At 42.0% G+C, this 20,037-nt stretch overlaps 7 protein-coding genes across 7 annotated transcripts; 4 read left to right on the top strand and 3 right to left on the bottom strand.

Moving 5' to 3' along the window:
* Positions 1 to 4,066: 4,066 nt before the first annotated feature.
* Positions 4,067 to 5,089, bottom strand: CUZ1 (Cuz1p; the record flags this gene model as incomplete). Its single annotated transcript, XM_018882958.1, has 2 exons — positions 4,067 to 4,775; positions 5,007 to 5,089. 2 exons carry the CDS (start codon positions 5,087 to 5,089, stop codon positions 4,067 to 4,069), a joined length of 792 nt encoding a protein of 263 aa, XP_018735195.1.
* A 2,826-nt stretch (positions 5,090 to 7,915) lies between these two features.
* NOC2 (Noc2p) lies at positions 7,916 to 10,120 on the top strand (the record flags this gene model as incomplete). Its single annotated transcript, XM_018882957.1, has 1 exon — positions 7,916 to 10,120. One exon carries the CDS (start codon positions 7,916 to 7,918, stop codon positions 10,118 to 10,120), a length of 2,205 nt encoding a protein of 734 aa, XP_018735194.1.
* Positions 10,121 to 10,928: 808 nt separating this feature from the next.
* On the top strand, positions 10,929 to 12,236 carry PUS1 (pseudouridine synthase PUS1; the record flags this gene model as incomplete). The annotated part of the gene is made up of 1 exon (XM_018882956.1): positions 10,929 to 12,236. One exon carries the CDS (start codon positions 10,929 to 10,931, stop codon positions 12,234 to 12,236), a length of 1,308 nt encoding a protein of 435 aa, XP_018735193.1.
* Positions 12,237 to 12,722: 486 nt separating this feature from the next.
* On the top strand, positions 12,723 to 13,268 carry NIP7 (Nip7p; the record flags this gene model as incomplete). The annotated part of the gene is made up of 1 exon (XM_018882955.1): positions 12,723 to 13,268. The coding sequence occupies one exon, from the start codon at positions 12,723 to 12,725 to the stop codon at positions 13,266 to 13,268; it is 546 nt and encodes a 181-aa protein (XP_018735192.1).
* A 191-nt stretch (positions 13,269 to 13,459) lies between these two features.
* SRP72 (Srp72p) lies at positions 13,460 to 15,535 on the bottom strand (the record flags this gene model as incomplete). Its single annotated transcript, XM_018882954.1, has 1 exon — positions 13,460 to 15,535. One exon carries the CDS (start codon positions 15,533 to 15,535, stop codon positions 13,460 to 13,462), a length of 2,076 nt encoding a protein of 691 aa, XP_018735191.1.
* Positions 15,536 to 16,211: 676 nt separating this feature from the next.
* MRH4 (Mrh4p) lies at positions 16,212 to 17,876 on the top strand (the record flags this gene model as incomplete). Its single annotated transcript, XM_018882953.1, has 1 exon — positions 16,212 to 17,876. One exon carries the CDS (start codon positions 16,212 to 16,214, stop codon positions 17,874 to 17,876), a length of 1,665 nt encoding a protein of 554 aa, XP_018735190.1.
* Positions 17,877 to 18,315: 439 nt separating this feature from the next.
* On the bottom strand, positions 18,316 to 19,809 carry TFB2 (TFIIH/NER complex subunit TFB2; the record flags this gene model as incomplete). The annotated part of the gene is made up of 1 exon (XM_018882952.1): positions 18,316 to 19,809. One exon carries the CDS (start codon positions 19,807 to 19,809, stop codon positions 18,316 to 18,318), a length of 1,494 nt encoding a protein of 497 aa, XP_018735189.1.
* Between the last annotated feature and the right edge of the window lie 228 nt (positions 19,810 to 20,037).

Genomic DNA, 20,037 nt, shown 5'->3' with positions numbered 1-20,037 from the left:
CATGTCTCCATATCCGGGTAACCCATAATTAACTCTCACTATTGAGGAATATTTATTCAATTGTTAACTCTTTCTTATTTTCTCTTCTCCTAAGAGAATTAAATTTTCATGTTCAGCTAGGAAATTTTGAGCTCTCCAAAAGCTGTTTAATACTAAAGGATTCACTGAAAACTTGAGAAGTACTAAATAGTTAACCAGAGCATATATGTATGATTTACTCCCAGTGCCTCTGCCGTTTGTTCTAACATTAAATATGAAAAGCAAGTAGATTTTGGAAAATTTTATTTATCGCTTTCTTTTGATCTTGAGATAGAGATATTATGTTTTTTTCCAACTTGATCACATGGCTCTGAACACCACAGACAGGAAATTCAAGTGCGTACTCCTGCCAGTCTTATCAATTCACTTGCATCAGTTCACTTGCATCAGTTCACTCACACTGTGCATTGAAATTGCATTATCCAGACTCATGAATGTCCGGTCTATTTGAGCTTTTCGTCTGGACAGTTCTTCTGGGACTTTATTGCACGAGCTGAACTCCGGAAATACCATTAAACCCTATCGTATGGGGATATTATTCAAGACGCTTGTATGCATCAGCATCCTCCATGTGCCAGCCAAAAATACTATTTAAGCGGCTGGCGAACTGCACCACAATATACCACAGGATATAGATATAGCTCACACTATGGTGAATTCCGACGAAGTTGGGTTTCTCTAGTGTAAAGATATTTCGTTCTAGCTGATTATTTGTAGAACAGTGTGCAAAAATTAGTTATACTTTTGAAATTACAGATGATAATCATCTAAGAGAGCACTATTGAGCTGTGCCAAGCTCATTTCATGATGGGGGATGCACGGGAGAATATAAGATCAAACTGTTAGATATCTGATATCACAAGACACCCATACGGCTAGTAGATGGAATAGATTATGGGTATTTTGATTATTGTTATTCAAAAGGTTCCGAAAATAACTCGGCGCTTCCTGGACTATACTGTACAATGTGCTATACATACCAAGATATGTTTGACAGGACGGAGGAGCAGCAAGACTCATCTTGCCCTTCGCCTGCCGACCCACAATGGCTTAAATTAGAGAATACTGCTTTACGCTGTACGTTGGATAAAATCAAACAAGCAATGAACAAGGAGGAATATGTAGAAGTGGATGCCATTGAGCAGCATTTTCGAGAGATCGGTCTGGCTGCCGCCAAGTATCAGCATCTTCATGATCCTAGCGAACTCAATAAAAATTCATCCAAAAGTGGTGTGAGTAGTCACCCCGGTCAAACCTGTTGTAAAGAGCTTGACGTTCTAGCAGCCAAAATTAGTATTTTGGAAAAGACTGTTCATGAATTTGGCAAGTCACTGGGTGATTTCAAGGAGACAACTCTGAAAGTAGTTGGAAGAGAACAAGACTCGAGTCAGATGTCACAGTCCAGTGGATGCCATGGCCGTGTACATCGTCGAGAAGATATAGAACGTTGCCAAGGAGGGAGGAGTAAGTATAAACTATTGGCCTGATGACTTCTGAAACTTTTAGCTTCTCAATAGCTCATTACCACAGCATTCCAGATTCTAATTGGAAAAGCCCGTGCAGAGTTTCTTGGTCGCAGTTATATTCAGCAACCCATCGTCTTGTGCCAATGCCGATTATTTGTCCAAGAGTCACATAATGTATTCTGGGGCTTCGCAGTTTCTCCATTAGTTTCATTTCTCAGCTGCCGTGTCTTAAAAGCGTTGACCCTGCACATGTTTTTTGAACCTGCTAACCAATTATTTCAGTATTTAAACACCGCAGTAAATCATCCTCTAGGCAAATCTCCGGACACTCGATGACCAGTGATAATACATGCTCTTGTGATGCCGCTTGCACCTGTGGATGCAATGATCAAGGTAGGTACACTGTAGGCTGTTTCCTGATGTGTATTTTGACAAACTAACGATACAAAGCTAATGGATCGAGGCCAAAGACATGTCTATGTGGCCAAGCAGATATCGATTCAGATATTGATGGTGAGAACGAAAAATGGATCCGACTGGGTCAGGATGGTAGCGAGAAATCCTCGTCGGCCTCAACTTTGAACTAATAGATATATATACAGAACTGAAGTACTAGAAAACAGGGGGAAAAGAGGGTAGGGAATGAAATTATATAAAATGTCGAGCATTTATCCCTAATTTTTAATATAATTCAACTATTTTAATAGATTTGTTTTTGCGGGTTCAAAAAAGTTAAATATTAAGCCTATCTAACTTGTTCTGCATAATCTTGCATGATCAAGGCAGACACCTGTATACTTCAAATAACGCCCATATGCGTCGATAAGCGACAATCACAAATTGACAAAACAAAAAAAAAGGGCTGATTTTAAAGCCCATAATAACATACAAGTCTACGAACAACCTGCTATTCAGGATTGGGTTCTAGTTTACTATTGGCTGGCCTGGATGAGACCGGCGTATTTATCAGCCGTTTGTTTTCAGTCACAAGATAGAATGCCGATCCATGCAATTGTAGCTTTATCATACATTCCTTAATGTATGTTTTCATTTATGTCTGCTTGTGGTCAACAACAACAGTTCGCGTAATCAAAACTTTATACGTGCTACATATTACACCATAACAGGGAAACGCAGTGCTGGACTGTCGTGAAATTATTTATTATTTTCCAGACTGGTTTAACCTGTTAGTTGCTCACAGCCCCAGCCATCATGCCGTCTATCAATGAGCTTCCGACGGAAATTCTAACCGTCATATTTGGCTACTTGCCTCTTGATGATCTTGTAAACTGTATGGTTTTAAGCAGAAGAGTGAGTATCCAGTCGAATATCGCTTTGATTTCGTGTTGTAACGAAGTACTAACCACTGGAACTAGTTGAATCAGATTGGAAATCAAGATCATCTCGGTAGTATTGTCCGGTTATCTGATTTAAGACCCTCTTTTATTCGCGAAATATGGGAGTACTTTCATGATGAGAATGATGAAGGAGAAGGTGCTGACGAAGATGATATAGGACACTGTTCGCCATTTTATTACTCAACGTTACAGGATCAAAAGCTAAGTGGTTCTCTTTTACCGTCACCACCGTCTTCGCCTGTTATTGGAACATCCAGCAACACGAGCTGGCTTCGTCTAGAAATTGCACAAAGGAAACTTTCCAAAGTAAGGAGCCTAGTTATTGACCCGTGTGAAAGTCTTCGATACCTCTCTCCCATAATCCGCCTTTCCAAATCTAGTCCTAATCTAGTGTCGTTCCATGTAGCTGTTTCCTGGTTCATGGACGAAGCCTCCACTTTTTCATATCTGAAGGATCTTCCCAATACAATAGTCAACCTCTCAATCAAAACGCAGATCTTAGTTCCTCGTAAGATGGCAGAGTTAACAGAACCCATATTCTACAGAACTTTCGAAGCTGTCGGACAGAACCTCGTCTATCTCAACTTAACGGATACTTTGCTATCGGATTCTCAGTTGTTATTCATTGCTAGATCGTGTTGCCGCTTACGCACTTTAATTCTGACAAGACTTTTCAATATCAGTAGTTTTGTACTGGAGCAGTTATTAGAAGAGCTACCGAGTAGCCTCAACCATCTTAAAATTCGTACGAATGCATTACAACCGGAATGGATTAAAATCTACATATCTAAACAAATGCAACTAAACGACAAGAATCGCCACGTTCCAGGCTATCAACCTCAAACTCTATCCCTACTTGACATTCGGTCGTGTGACATCTTTACATTTAGAGATATAACGCAAATATCAGAAATGTCTCAAGGTCAGTGTAAGATTCTTCACTCTGCTATCCTCGAAGACAACACTGTAGAGGCCTATCATTCCTTTATCGCATATATTTGTGGCATGCGCCCATATGGAACACTTGAAGCTGATGACCAAGCTGTGTCGCGCGTGTTAGACAGTCCTTCTACTATATTTCAATCAGGAAACTCTTATACAGATTCTCTAGTAGATCTTCTCCAAATCGGTGAGGCACCTTGAAGTCATTCTAAAGAGCATCAACCCATTTAATGCTATGCAACTGGAACTACTCAACTGGATCTATCTCACGGTAATGGTCATGCCATCTTTAATGCTGTCGGACAATTTTTGATTATATGCAATGAACACGTCTCCGGCATACAATCCTAACCGATGGCCGTTTGATGTGTTATTCTTGTTTGTAATGGCCAGAAGTTCGCAAGCCTTGTCCAAAGCCCTTCCTACAATCATATCTTTCTGGAAGAAAACAGCCAACTTCTTTTCAGGACGAGTTGTCGGCCTACCAGATATATCTAGAGTATCTGATGCAGGGCGAACAAGATAGAAATATAATCTATTTTGAGTAGGAATCTTCTCATCACCCTTCGATGACTTCTTGAGTTCTGCTAATGCTAATAATGGATTCACTTTCTTGGGTCTAGTTCCTCCACTTGATGAGGAAGATGATGTTTTCTTGGCCCATAATGACTTTAGTCTTTCTAATGCAGGTGGTGTCGAAGACGTGGATGAGCTGGAACTGCCGGCCCCACTCGAACTAGTGGGTTGGCTAGTATTACGAGCTCTGTCACTGGCAGCTGAAGCAGCTGCTAGACGAGGTGCTCCCACAGCTTGCTTTGATGCTGGAGTTGACCCCAATCTAGTAGATGATGTAATTCGGTTTGTAGAACTTGATCCTGAACCTGTCTTTGTTTTCACAGGCACACAATCATGATCCTGGACTTTTCTATGCTCATTACAGTATGTTTTCTCACACTCGTGACATTTAAATCTATAAATGTTGTTAGCTAATCTGTCCTTAATATATTTCTACTCAGGTCTCTGGTAATGGGCTCAGCTCCAGATGCATAGAGAAAAATATCCTGTACCCACAAGTCAGTGGAATAGAGTCTGGCACTATCTAAAAATGTCATGTTCCAAAATCAGATTTGTAGCCCGAATTACCTTCGCATCTGAAATCATATTACCCCACGAATGACACCAGAAAGATTGAAGTACTTACGGAAGAAAGTCAATTTTATTGCATAGAGCACAGTGCTCACCTACATCTAATAGGCCCTGTGATTTCTCAGCTATCGTCGTCATTCTGTGATTCTTTAATTAAATTCTATGAGTTAGAAATGGAATGGCTTCGCCACTGGCTTTTATATGACAGGCGAGTTCTATAGAGATGCTGACCCCTGTTAGTAATCTCGAGCCGCACGATGTAGACATCAAAGCCGCATATGCTTCTAGGTTCTTCCGTTTCTGACATCTCCGCGGGATCAAAACTGGCTGCTGCCAAAGCACTGTTTGTTTTTTAGTTCAGCAGCCACCAAAAAATAATTAGTCAAAATGAGACTGTGATAGGCAGAGCTGGCTCGATAGACGGTGGTCCGACCAGGAGTCGAAAAGAACAGTGAGAAAATAGGATTCATTCTGGGTTTTCATAGTCATTCTAAGCGATTTCGATCTTGTAGTTAAGTAACATCAGACTCCTTAATACGAATCAACCATGGATGGGCTCATGATAGAACGGTGTTCAATAGTATCGGTGGTGCCAAAGAAGAGTAAAGGATGAGCAAGAAGGAGTTTCTGAGAGAAAAATCAACAAAACTGTCGTTGGGAGTGTTGATAGTCTTCCGAAGTGAGACTGGACTCCAGCTACAACTAAGGATAACCAGAGTCTTCTTAGTGATATCAGCAGGAGATTCTTCTCTTTAAGGTGTCTGGTCTCATAGATTGACCATCCAGTATAGATCAAAGTAGACAATTGACCCATATGTGATTCTCTAGGTAGTCTTCCAGAAGCTCACTTCTTCTTTGGACTTGGGGGAGTAGGAGTACTAGGAGTCAGCAGCAACAGTAGTAGTAGTAGTAGTAGTAGTTTTAGCTACAGCCTCAGTCTTGAGAACAGAAGGAGTAACTGGAGTAGCTAAAGAAACTTAGACGGGCTAATTCACTTGTAATCTCATATAAAACGACAATTGAGCAATAGCAGAAGCCCCATTGTACTTGAGTTAGACTAATATGTTAGCAGAGAATGAGAAGAATGGAGGAGAGAGGCCTGATTAATCGGCAAAAGCAAATTATGACGTAAAGTAAAATATATAAAGAGATGCAAAAGATATAGAAATAATAAATAGTAAAGAATAACCGCATTATGCGGTACCCATGGTCTAGCTGTCTTTAGATTTTGACAACATGGCTGGGACTGTGACACTTCTATTACGCACAGCAGGAGGTGATGACCCGAATGGAGATCGTACATTCTTGTTGGGCGTAAAGGATGTGGATCCAGATGAGTCCGAAGATGGCGTTTCAGCTCCTGTCTCAACAAAACTCAAACCAGTTGTATTTTTGACTGGAGAGTTTTGCGTATCAAGATTATTGTGAGATGAGACTGAAGGGACAGACAAGGTGGTGAGAAGGTTGCCATCAGGAGTATCATCTTCCTCTTCAACCGTTGCAGGTGGGGAAAGAACTGGTATTGGCCTGTCCTGTAGTGATGGAGTCCTCCTTCCTACTGATTTTAGGGGACTCGAAAATGATCTTTGTTTTATGGGGGTGATTGTAGATTGATTAAATGGGATACCATTGTTGATGCTACGGTTGGCTTCTCGGCTAATGGATGAAGGGGGATTGCCCTGAGAGTCCGCTGTATCCCCTCCGCTTGTTTGGATGTGAAATGGAGAAGACGAAATGGGTTCCAATCTCCTTCGCTTGGAAATTTTTAGTGAGCCAGGTGCAATAGGAGGCAGTGTTTTTGTAGTGCTATTGGGCGACTTCATAGGCGATCGGACAATAGGAGATGACGTATTCAATACGGGCGATCCCGAAACTGCTCGTGAACTGGTGCTTCTGTTGCTGTGGATTCCATTTTTCGGTTGAAATCCTGGTTCCAAACAGTGTGTAATATCACCATCGATATTGTTAGAGCTATTGCTCTTGGCCTGATAAAGAGAATTGGCCGGAGCATCATATTCGACGAGGCTGCTCCTCCTGTTGGTGATAGTCGTCGTCATATCATAGTGCTCATTGTCATGGTCATTGTCGTCGGTATCTAAATCCAGATCGTCTGGTACTGGAGATGGTTCATCTTCAGTCTCTGATCCATCTACTAGAGCTACATTATTTTTTGGGACGTCTTCACTCTTCGTCGCATCCGCTTGAGCGGAAACATCAGCTAAATGTTGCACAGACCCCATGTCTCTAGTTTTATGTTGTACTGAATATGACAATTAAACAGTGCAAACCAATAATGTAATCGAATATTCGAAAAAGGGCCGACCCGGGTTGATTAGCATTCACTTATGATTGACGACTGTACAGTATTCAATCCAAACTCAAACCGACAGTTTCAAACTTGAGAGATGTTGAGCAGTTTTGTATTAGACGTTTTGACCAGTCAATTCCAAGACCCAGCTTGGTTATAGTTTGAAGTATTCAATAATATTTGTGTGAAATCAGAATCAGTTGTAGAAAGCGTACTAACCACCTGTAATGCCGTATTTAATTCTACCAAATTATTTTCTATCCAAACCAGATCCAATTAATTCCTCTGATTCGTAATATTTTCCCCTTGAAACTTGCGAGGGCAGTGAATCAAACTTCAAATTTCTATAATTGCCTTTCTTGCAACAAGTTTTTGCATATGTAGACTTTTGGGCAGTATTTATTTGTTTTAAGGTGTGCAGTGTCAAATCAGCAGTTATAATTAAGCGCGTTTATAACGCGACAGCTGCTTGACTGGGTCTGGTCTTCCTTGTAGGAAAATGAAAGCCGTGCAAGGCTACTGGAACGGTTGCAGGCATGGGAGAGATCGACGATATTTTTCATCGTCGATCAGCTACATTTTTTTTGAAACTTTTTTTTAAGGCAGGCAGCAGGACTCTAGACAGCTTTGACTACTTAGAGATCTAGACCAAAACAATGGCTAAACCTTCTAAAGCTACCAAGAAGTTTCAAAAGTCTCATCTCAAGCGGACTGTTGACCAGAGACGAGTCGAGCAGAAATACAAGCAAAAGCATTTAAATGGAAAGAAAAAGGGAATCAGCTCTAAACGTGGTCGTGATAACGGAGAAAATGACAGTGATGAAGCTGATTCTGAAGACCAACAAGATGATGATGGAAAGACCGAGCGAGTGTTTGGAAATGATTCGGTTGAAGAGTTTTTAGAGCAAGACGACCTCGTCCCTAAAATGAATGGTAAAAAGTCAAAATCCAAGAAACAAAAGGCTGCTAGTCACAAGGACGAATTAGCATCTTTGGCTGAAAAAGACCCTGAATTCTACAAATATTTACAAGAAAATGATAAGGATTTGTTAAACTTTGACCCTGATTCTATTTTGGGTGAGGACGACGATGAAGAAGAAGAGGCCGAAGAGAATGATGAAGATGAGGAGGACAAGAAGTCTTCTAAGAAATCGAAAAAGTCCAAAAAGTCAGCTGCTGCTGATGATGCATCTGAAGACGAAGAAGATGATTCTGCTAGCTCTGAAGTTACTGCTAAAGATGTTGGTACATGGGCCAAGAGTCTTAAAGAAGAGAAATCATTGCGTGCCTTGAGAAAGGTGCTCAAGGCTTTCAGTGCTGCTGTTCATATGACCGAAAATAACACCAATGATGAAAATGAATACAAGTACTCTGTCACTGATCCTGAAGTATTCAACTCTCTTATGTTGTTGGCATTAGAACAAGGTCCAGCTGTTATCAGATTCCATCTTCCCTTGACCAAGGGTGAAAATGGAGCTAAATCCACTCCCGTTGAAAACAAGAAACTCAAATCATTGTCAAGCACACTTAGATCTCACTTGGTTTCACTGACTGTTTTGTTAAATGGAAATCACAATAAAAGCACCATTACTTTAATTCTCAAGTCAGTGTTGGACTTGTTGCCATACTTTTTGTCTTATAGAAACTTGATCAAGGATCTTGTTAATGCAGTTGTCAAGGTATGGGGCTCTTCTGAAGATGATGAAGCTCGTTTGGCTGCATTCTCGTTTCTCAAGACCGCAACGGAAGCCTATCAAAAGTCGCTGCTTGAAGTTGTGCTCAAGAGCACATACGGTGGTATCGTTAAAGCCAGTAGAAGAACTACTGTCCACACCATGCCATCTATCAACCTCATGAAGAATTCAGCTGTGACGCTGTTCGGAATCGATGCTACCGTGTCATACCAACAAGGTTTCCAGTTTATTCGTCAACTGGCTGTTCACTTGCGTACTAGTATCTCCAACAAGACGGCCGAGTCTTACAAAGCCATTTATAACTGGCAATACTGTCATTCTCTGGATTTCTGGTCTAGAGTTATCTCATATTATCACCACAATAGCAATAAGGCCAATCCTCTTCATGAACTGATTCATCCTTTAGTACAAATCACTCTGGGTGCTATCCGTCTTATTCCAACTCCTCAATACTTCCCACTGAGATTTTATTTGATCCGAAGTTTACTCCGTATCTCCCAACAGACTGGTGTTTATATTCCTATTCTGCCATTGTTGATGGAAATCTTGAGCTCTACAATCATCACTAAACAAGCCAAGCCCAGTACGTTACGTCCTCTTGACTTTGATCACAACATCCGTGCTGGTAAAGCATACCTGGGTACTAGAGTGTATCAGGATGGCGTTTCTGAGCAATTCATTGACCTCGTTGGCGAGTTTTTCGTTCTTCACAGTAAATCCATTGCATTCCCCGAGCTCAGCATTCCTGCTATCATTGCACTTAAGCGATTTGCCAAGCGTAGCAAGAATGTCAAATTTAATAAACAAATCCAACGACTGGTAGAGAAGCTTGACCAAAACACCAAGTTTATTGAACAAAAGAGAAACAATGTGGACTTTGGACCAACAAACAAAGAGCAAGTCAATGCATTCCTTAAAGATCAGGAATGGCAGAAGACTCCTCTCGGTGCTTACATTGTTGTTCAACGTGAGGTGCGAGAAGAAAGAGCAAGAATCTTGCGTGAGTCTCTTGAAGAAGAAAAAGCTGAAGAGTCATCTCGCAAGAACAAAGCTGCTGCCAAGGCCAATGGATATGATGAAAGTGATATTGAGATGGATCTCAACAGTGAGTCTGAGTCTGAGTCTGAACCTGCTTCTGCCTCAGAGGCTGAGTCTGATGACGAGTAAACTTCATTTGCATATGTAAAACTTGTACAAATATTAATTATTTCTGGACGTAACCGTAAGAGCGTATCTGCGATATACTGACAGTTATTGATCGAGCATGTGTCAATAACCGACAGGTTTAAACTGTTGGAAATTATCGAACTTCAGCATGGAGTATAGAGTCCCAGCTGCTGGTTCCGCAGTAATTACCCCTGAAACCTGATAGGTACTATACCCTAACATCCAAGGATTTTTTTCACAAAGCATGCAAAATAGAATATCGCCAGGATGTCCATCGGTGAGAAGAGCTCTATACAATCAAAGTTTCTCGAACTATGAGTGTGCCAGAAGAAAAGGTCAATGCTACTGTTAGTCTCGAAGCTCCCCAGGAGCCAGTTGTATCTACAGGTGAAATCCCAGCCAAGCCCGAAGATGGGTCTGCATCTGTTAGTGAAAACGGGTCTGCCAATAACAAGAAAGCTAATAAGCAGCGAGGCGGCAAAGGCAAGAAGCGTGCCAACCCGGATGATGACAGTAACAAAAGTAACAAGAGGTGAGTACAAAAATAATTTGAATTTGTTATCTCTTCAGAATTTGAGGCCAGGGTCTTGGTTCGATTCAGTGAAATTTCTAGTTTAAGAGGTTGATCTGTAATCGAGTCGCTAGATGCTAGTCTCACTTTTGTATTCGTTTTCTTTGACTAACGGTAAGATTTGAAACAGGCCCAAGACAGCCAAGACCATTGCAAGAAGGCGAAGTTCGCGAGCCACGTAGACCCAAGAAAAAAGTCGCATGTCTAATTGGTTATTGTGGTACTGGATACCATGGTATGCAACTCAACCCTCCTCATAAGACAATCGAAGGAGAATTATTTGATGCCTTTGTCAAGGCTGGTGCAGTTTCTAAAGATAATGCTGATGATCCCAAGAAGTCGTCTTTAATCCGTGCTGCCCGTACTGATAAGGGTGTTCATGCTGGCGGTAACGTTGTTTCCCTGAAATTGATTGTCGAAGACTCGGATATTGTTGAGAAGATTAACAGTCATTTGCCAGATCAAATAAGAATGTGGGGATACAGTCGTACTAACAAGGCTTTTGAATGTCGTAAAATGTGCACTTCCCGTGTTTATGAGTACATGATTCCTAGTTATGTTTTCCTACCCCCTAAGCCTACCAGTCATTTGGCTGAAATGCTAAGATCCGCCAAGCAAGAGGTGCGAAGTATCGCTGAAGAAGAGAGCCCGTCATTGAAAGAAGAGGGTGAGAAATTCTGGGAATCGGTATCCAACCAATTGACCGAGGCAGGAATCTCCACAGAGAGTATTAACAAGTCTTACGAATTAGAACAGGAGCAGCTGTTGTCTGGAGGACTTGACAGTGCAGGAAAGCAAAAGGAAGTAAAGGAAGAAGACGCGACCACTAACGGTAGTGAAACTTATAACAATGTTCTGAAGCGAATTAAAGAGGTTGAAAATAGAAGTAGAAGGGCCTACCGTATCAGCAGTGAACGTCTTGAGCTTGCCAGAAAAGTATTCAAAGTCTATGAGGGTCATCACAATTTTCATAACTTCACTATTGGAAAGGCATTCAAGGATCCCAGTTCGCAGAGATATATGAAGACATTGGACATCTCTGATCCAAAAATCATCAATGGAACCGAATGGCTGTCTATTAAGATACACGGTCAATCGTTTATGCTTCATCAAATTCGTAAAATGGTAGCCATGGCGGTTTTGATTGTTCGTACTGGATGCCCTATCAGTCGTATCAGTGAAGCATTTGAACAAAACAAAATTAATATTCCCAAGGCTCCTAGTCTTGGACTGCTCCTCGAGCATCCTGTTTATGACAGTTACAATCAACGTCTGGGAAACTTTGGCTATGAACCTATTTCCTTTGATAAGTATGCTGAGGAAATTGATGCATTCAAAATGAAATACATTTACGATAAAATCTATTCAGAAGAAGCTAAAGAGAATGTCTTCACTGGATTCTTTAACTTTATCGACTGTTTCCGCGGCGAGCCCATTTTCGAGTACTTAACTGTCAAGGGAATTACTGCCAAGGCTTCTGAAGCAAAGGATATCAAGATTGGCAATGATGACGAGGATGAACTTGAAGGCGATATTGAAGGGTAAATTTTAGCATAATTAGTATATTCCTATTTCTATTTAATTTGTAGGTTTGCAATATCTGGTTCGGGGAATGCTCTAGGCCTCACGAGACAGTGTTAATTAGCATCTTCAGAACGAAAGTTATTGTAATAAAGCTAATATTTCATTGAGTTGCATTTGTCCAAGCAATGATCGGCATGCCCACTGCACCCTGCATTTTTCTCCTTCAATATGAGTTTATAGCACTAGTCAGGAGTCCCATAGAAAACTTATGAGAAAACACAAAAATACCACATTAGAATTAAGCCGGATTTTTTGTAGGTATATAAAAAATTCTATTAAACTGTTCTCAGATTTTTCTTGCAAGTTTTCACCCCCTGGTCTGAGAATGGTGAACCAGGCTTGGGACAGCCGCACTGAAAAATTAATTATCATGCACGATCTGAATTTATTTATTTCGAACCACCACTTCCTTAGATACGGATCAAAGTATACAACTATTTTTGGACAATGAGACAGCTGACTGAAGAAGAAACTAAAGTGGTATTTGAAAAGCTTGCAGGCTATATTGGCCGAAATATCGCAGCTTTGATTAACCGATCAGATGAATTATACTGTTTCAGAGTGCAGAAAGACCGAGTTTACTATGTAAGCGAGAAGCTGGCTAAGCTCGCTACTTGTGTGGCTCGTCCTAATCTTATGTCACTGGGTGTCTGTCTCGGAAAGTTCACAAAAACTGGAAAGTTTAGACTCCACGTCACATCATTAGAAATCCTTGCCAAACATGCCCAACACAAGGTCTGGATCAAACCTAACGGAGAGATGCCTTTCTTATACGGTAACCACGTTTTAAAAGCCCATGTTGGTAGAATGAGCGAAGATATTCCAGAACACAGCGGACTAATAGTATATGCAATGAACGATGTTCCACTGGGATTTGGTGTTGCTGCCAAATCGACGGCTGAATCCCGACGAGTTGAGCCCAACGCTATTGTCACCTTTAGACAGAGTGATATTGGCGAGTATCTCCGTGAAGAAGATTCTCTCTTCGCCTAAAAGAATATAGCATTGTATTATTTATCGATTAATTTTGTCCATACTACTGAGATTAAATTTCAGATCAGATGATTTCTGATCAAACTGCAGCGAGAAGCTTGGGTCTAGGTCAGAGCCTAGACATAGCCACTATTCTACTTGAAATATAGATACGTAAATGGTGATTTGTAGTACATATATTACATAGCAATTTAACGCTTAGCCTTCTTCTTCTTTTTATTTTTAGAGGCAGCAGAGGAAGACTTGGACTGGACAACTGAAGTGGTCGGGGTTTGGATACCCAATTCAGTGGTATTGTCGACAGCACCACCTTGCGTGGATTGTTTAGCATTACGCTTGTCTTTTCGTTTGGGCTTCCAGGTGCTCCGGTCACGTTTGGGAAGCCAACGTTCAGGGTCAGGTTGCTTAGCGGCATCATAATCCTTAGGCAGTTTCGAACGACGTTTGGTTTTAGTGACCTTGCGACGTTTCGTAGAAGCCTCAGTAAAGGTAGATGAGGCACCACGTTTTAGCAGAGGAGCAACACCAGATTCATTAAGGGAATTGACATCAATGGATTCTGTGAGTTGTTGAATAGCAATGAGCGAGGACTTGCCTAGAATGGATTCGTAATTTTCAACAGCAGTCTCGTTACCGGTGCTTAAAAGACCAGCAGATATGGATGCAGATTCAGGGTGCAGACTATATTCATTTTTGAAGTAGTCAAATGCTAAAGATCGGTATTCATGAACATCAGACTCGGCAAGAATTGAAGCTGGAAGGGTGAGATCCGTCTCAATAGAAGATGACGACGACGACCAGGATTTAAATGATTCGGCAATAAGATCAACAGCAGCCTTTGGTCGGTTTTGCAAGGTGTAGATGCTTACAAGTGAGCCTATTAATCCTGGAAGATATGGCGACTTATAATGAACATTGTCAGGTTTAACATTGTTGTTGAAAGTCGATTCGAGCACTTCAGCCGCCGAGTCAAGCTTGTTGCTGTTGATATAAACCTGAGCCAAAGTCAGGGAGATTGGCAAGGTCAAAGGCGCTGAAGATTGTGCAAGAAGTTGACGAAGCTTTTTGACAGTGGATTTTTCATTTGAAACGACTCCAGTATTGTCTTGTTCGCTATCACTGAGTTTAGCAAATAAAGACAAAGACTTGACACCGACTTTCGTGGGGTCTTTACTAACCAGATGGTTGGCTGGAGTCGTAATATCTCTACCAGATCGCAGCTGTAAAATAAGCTTATTGTGTGATAGAAGACTTTTCTGTAGACTATTAATCCGAACATTGATGTCAGCATCATTTGTGGAGCTCTTTTCCAACTCAATGAGCGATTTAAGTGCTGTCTTGACTGCATTGACAGACTGAGAAAGTGCCTCCGCAGATGTAACAGTTTTGTCGATATCATTCTCAATGGTCACATCTTCGTCAACATCCCTCAAGGCTAGGAGGTTATTGGTACCAATAAGTTTTACAAGTCCAGGACTAAGACCCTGAAGATTGACAGACTCCTCGAGAATTGATTTAGCCTCTGTTTTGTTACCTAGAATGCTATTCACATAAGCGGCTTGGATGAGAATTGGAGCCACTTCCTCGGCGATTTCTTGAGGAGTTTGAAGGTAAGGAGCATCTTTACAAGCTAACTGAGCTTCCCGCAGCAGCTCCAAAGACGTAGAAAAGTTACCCAAGCCGATTTGTTCAGTTGCAATGTTGAACAGATGGTCATATGACAAGTCTCTTTTGTTTGAAGGGACGGAAGAATTCGAAGATCCAGTACCTAAAACAGCCTGTAACGCACTCACTGCTGATTGATTGACAAGCAAATCAGACTTCTCATTGCCTATGCTAGCATCAACCGAAGAAGGCTTGATAATCTTTTTGTAAATTTCCTCTGCCTTAGCCAAGTCTTCCTGACGGTATCTGGCCTGTGCCAGAATGTGAAGAATGGCTCTTGTTGCAAGGCCAGACTGGCCATCTCCTTTGAAAGAGTCGAATTTCTCATGGAGCTCCTCGAAGTTCTCAGTCTTGTAAAGAACATATGCGTACTCCACAGGGAAGCTGGTTTCCAGTTGTTGGCTGTCTTTAACAAGCTTGAGAGCCTGAGAAAACTTGTCGAGCTTGATCAATGTAACGAGCTTAGAATGCAAGGCATTCTTGTCATTTGGAGACTGTTTGAGTATATTACCAGCGCATTCCAGAACTCTTTCATGATCTTCTGATTTCGAGTGGATTTTCAGCTGGTCGAGGAGGTCCTCGAGCGATTGGTTTTTGCCCATATTCCAAAATCAAAGCTACAGACACCGTAGACCCGAGTATATAGCGAATGTGAGATATAGCACTTTCCACAGTCCTATCCTACACTTGAATTAGTATGCCGTACCGAGATGTCCAGTTGTGAGATCAAACCCTGAAAACACCTTAATTGCCACAAGTAATACGACCTGTTAACAACCTATTCTTAGTAAGAGCCAAAAGTCAGTCAAAAAAGGCACAAAATATCCCTTTTCGAACTGTAATTAACTGTCAACTCGTCGTCCAGTAAATCTGTGTGCTGTAATAACGCAGCTTGAAAGACTCAAATCGTCAACATGCTGGTAGGGTAACTTTCCAACCAATATGCAGCAGACCCTGTAATTTTTCACACTCTGTTTTAGGTAGCCAACCCTTATACACCTTGCGAGGGTCCCCCTGCCTCCGGCGGCTGGGCTCCGCCCCAGACCCCGATGCTCCTCTCACTTCACTCGAGCTCGTTTCCGTGGGGTGACCCAACCATCTCCTGCGAAGCAGGAGCAACCAGGGTCTGGGGCGGAGCCCCAGCCGCCAGAGGCAGTCTGACCCCCTGATTCGTGAACAGTGTTTTACCCCTGCCCAAATCACTATAAATTTGTGCATGGATCCAGTTCTTGAGTTTGATATTTTTTATTTTGATATTGCCACTGCTATTTATCAGGAATGAATAATGTTCCGATATTTAGATTTGTGTCTCCTCGGTCAGGCCTCTACTTTGGAACTGTAGGGAGCTCAGGAGTTGGTGCTTTTGCCAGTTCACTACTGCTTCGCGGCAGTTCCAGATCGTATGCTTCCAAGATTAAAGTGTCGCGAAAACTGACTCTTTCACCAACTGTATCTAAACAGTCTCTTAAAAGTGAAAAGTCCAGGTCGGGTTCAGGATCGGGATCGAGATCAAAAGGCAGATCAAGCTATGGATCAGTGCGTAGAGGCAGAGGCAGTCAATCAGCCAAGCTAAATAATTTTCTTCCCTCAGGGTCGACATCCGTGACTACAACGCTTGGTTCAGGAAAGTTCTCTGTTTTATATGAGCTGGATCGAAAATCAAGAGAGTCTCATCGGAATGTTCTATCAAAAGTAGACAGTTTTGAAGCTCTGAAGATCGAGTCTTCTGTAAGAGATAGTATAATGGAGACTGTTCTAGGCCATCTTGAAATCATCAAACCTACACCCATTCAGACTCTGGCAGTCAAAGCTATTCAGGGACGACGAAAAAATCCCTTGGAACAGCACACGTGGTTGTTAGCAGCCGAAACAGGGTCTGGTAAGACGCTCGCCTATCTTGCACCACTCCTTTCGAAGTTGAAAGTAGAGGAAGAAGAACCAGGTTGGGAACTTATAAAAGAGCTTCCAGGACCCAGAGCTGTGATCTTAGTACCCAGTGCTGAACTAATAGCTCAAGTAGACTCTGTTATTAAAAAGATAAAGTCTACAGTTCCCTTATCATCTGTAGCATGTCTTCCAGGAGTATCAACACGCTATATCCACTCTCGGCTAGCTAAAGGGATTGACATTCTCATCTGTACACCAGATAAATTAGCTCAATTGTCGAAAAACAGCAATCTGGCCAAGATCCAATACCTCCAGAGATGTAAAATGCTGGTAATCGACGAGGCAGACTCACTGATGAACGATTCGTTCCGAGATGCAACTCTGGGCTCAATTGGATTCATGCCTAATTTGCTGGATCTGGTGTTTTGTACTGCTACTATTCCCAGACAATTTGATAGGATCTTGCGAGAAAAATACCCAGATACCACCCGTCTCGTTACTCCTAAAATACATAAACTGCCTGGACACATTGACTTCCGAGTAGTTGAGGTATTCAGACCTCCATATATGGATAACAAAATGCTTGCCCTCAAACAAGCATTGTTTGCTATATACCACGATGGAAGTGAAGATGGATTGACTAAACGGGTTATAGTTTTTGTGAACCGAAAAGAATCCGTCAGTCCGTTGGTGACGGAACTTAATACTAGCGGATTCATTTCCATTGGTATTGACGGGACAGTCAAGCCAACTGAAAGGAAACAATTGATTGAAGATTTTATTTCTCCCGCCAAAACCATCGAAGAATCAGGGGGTCAGAAACTTAAAGTGCTGGTAACAACTGATCTTATGGCACGTGGTGTTGACACTAACCGAGTCAGAAACATCATTCTGTATGATCTTCCTCTTTCTTCAGCAGACCTGCTCCACCGTGCTGGACGTACCGGACGATTAGGAGCCCGTGGACGGGTTCTACTGCTTGTAAATAAAAAAGAAAGTCAATCATGGGTCAAGGGTCTTGAAAAAGCTGTCCGCAAGGGACTGGCGTTGGCATAGGCACCTCGAAACAGGGAATCTGATTGACTTGCACAACATTAATGACGCTTACGATAGTATGTATTATTTATTCTCCACGATGTACATTTAATGAATCAGTTATAACTAACCGGTCGTACACGCTGCGACCCGGCCACTCCTCCCCAGTAACTTACCACCATCCGCTTCACTCCACTATAGCGGCTGGTTAATACAGTCTGGGAAAATCAAAAGTCTTCTCGTTTCATCCGACACGTTTCCCATACGTACTTGGATTCCTAAAGACTTCTAACATTCATTCTACCCAGTCTTTTTTAAATATTGTCCCTCAGACAATTGTCTGGAGTCGAATGAGAATCGACTCGAGCGTAGCGAGAGGAGCAGCGGGGTCTGGGGCGGAACCCCAGCCGCCGGAGGCAGGCATAGGCAGCATTACTTGTAGATTTGAATAAATAGAGTGTTACTTAGCTTTTCGGCGGTTGACAAAGTCGACAACTTGGGCATTGCCCTCACGAGACACAAAGAAACGCCACCGTTTGGGGTCTTGCCATTCAAGTACACCGAGTTCAGCTGCGTATGTTGCAACCAGGTCGTACTCCTGGAAGCTGGAAAAGTCAGTGTACAGAAATCCATCACTGGCTCTGATCCGATCCATTTCCAGTTGCCACAGCTTGATCTGATCCATAACAGTTGGAGGAATCACAGGATCGTTTTTCTTCATTTGTGGATGGGCATAGACACTTAGATAAGTGAGGATCTGGTCAGCAGTGATACCATTTATAAGAGCTCTCCGCACCGAGTCTCGAGTGATCTGACCAGTGATCATATTTGCGAATCGCGTTTTCAAGTGAACAAAGAGGTTCAACACTGCAATCTGAAGAGGTGAATCTGTGTATGCGTATAACCGGAAATTAGTCTCAAGGATGATGAATCCCGAGTCTCCAGGATTGTTGGTGATAAGTGATTTAGACGACGAAGTGGTAGTTACAGGAGGAGTACCTGCTTCATTGATAGCAGCATCCATAGATGACGATGCGGATCGAAGTGCACTAGCATCTGAAGAGGTCAGAGTCGTTGCCAAACGAGTAGGATAAAACCGTCGTGAAGACGACTTTCTTTGATATACAAGACCAAAGTCACGCAAGTCTTCCAACATTTTGATCTGGGTATCACTTAATGCTGACAGAGAGTAATCTTTACCCAATTCCAAAGAACCAAGCATGAATATGAAGTTAAGAACGTCTACAGGGTCCATTTGCAGATTTGATGCCATATTCAGATACTGGAGTAGCAGGGTCCAGATCTGGGCATTAACCGATTGAAGTAGGAATTGGAATCCACCACTTGATATACGCATTCCTTCTACAGATTCATTCCTACCAACCATCATATCAGACCCCATAGCATTCTCCATTAACCCGCTATGATGTAATAATGATAAAACACCTTCACCAGGAGGAGGAGCCGTATTGCCAAAATCACCAGTGGATTCGGTACCGACCATGAAATGAAGAATCCCCTCCCATTTATCACTAGCATGCTTATCTAAAAATGCAATATCCACCTTGTGTTTATCATCGGTCTCACAAGGGACACCAAACGACTGGTTAGCAGGACCAGTAGTCAGAGCCGACCTGAAACTATTTCTAAATGTAGAACTGAGTCGTATACTTCTATCACGCCGTACCTCAGTGATCAAATGCAATGCTTTGAGTTTCTGTAGAGCCTCTACCTGTAATTTTCTCGACTTTGTCTTGACAAATTTCTCAATCTCGCTAATGTGAACTGATTCATCTCGATACAACATGCTCATAACAAGCATCTTAGCCAAAGCAGGAAGAAGTCGAAAAACAGCCAAACAAGTGGCTGGAGACTCATACAACCGAGTCAGAATGACCTCAGGAAGACCTTCCAAATACTCCTTGACACTTGATTTCAGATCATCGGCCGCCATATCCTCTCGTTCTACAACATAGATAGAATTAATTCACAGTTATCAGACTGGTGAAGTAGCTGATCTGGTATACCGCGGCTACAACTATCGCGGCTTCCATATCAGATCAAATGCAAGAGTACCCCTAAGAAACACCCACCCTTCTCTCCTTTCCTCAAAAAATCTAATTTTCTTCCATACAATAGCTATTGAATTTCACCGTCGACGCAATGACTCGAGCGAAGCGAG

This window comes from Sugiyamaella lignohabitans, chromosome A (genome assembly GCF_001640025.1).
Source record: "Sugiyamaella lignohabitans strain CBS 10342 chromosome A, complete sequence".
Classification (NCBI taxonomy): domain Eukaryota; kingdom Fungi; phylum Ascomycota; class Dipodascomycetes; order Dipodascales; family Trichomonascaceae; genus Sugiyamaella; species Sugiyamaella lignohabitans.
Note: the sequence above shows the minus strand (reverse complement) of the source record. Positions and strands in the feature narration are given on the sequence as shown.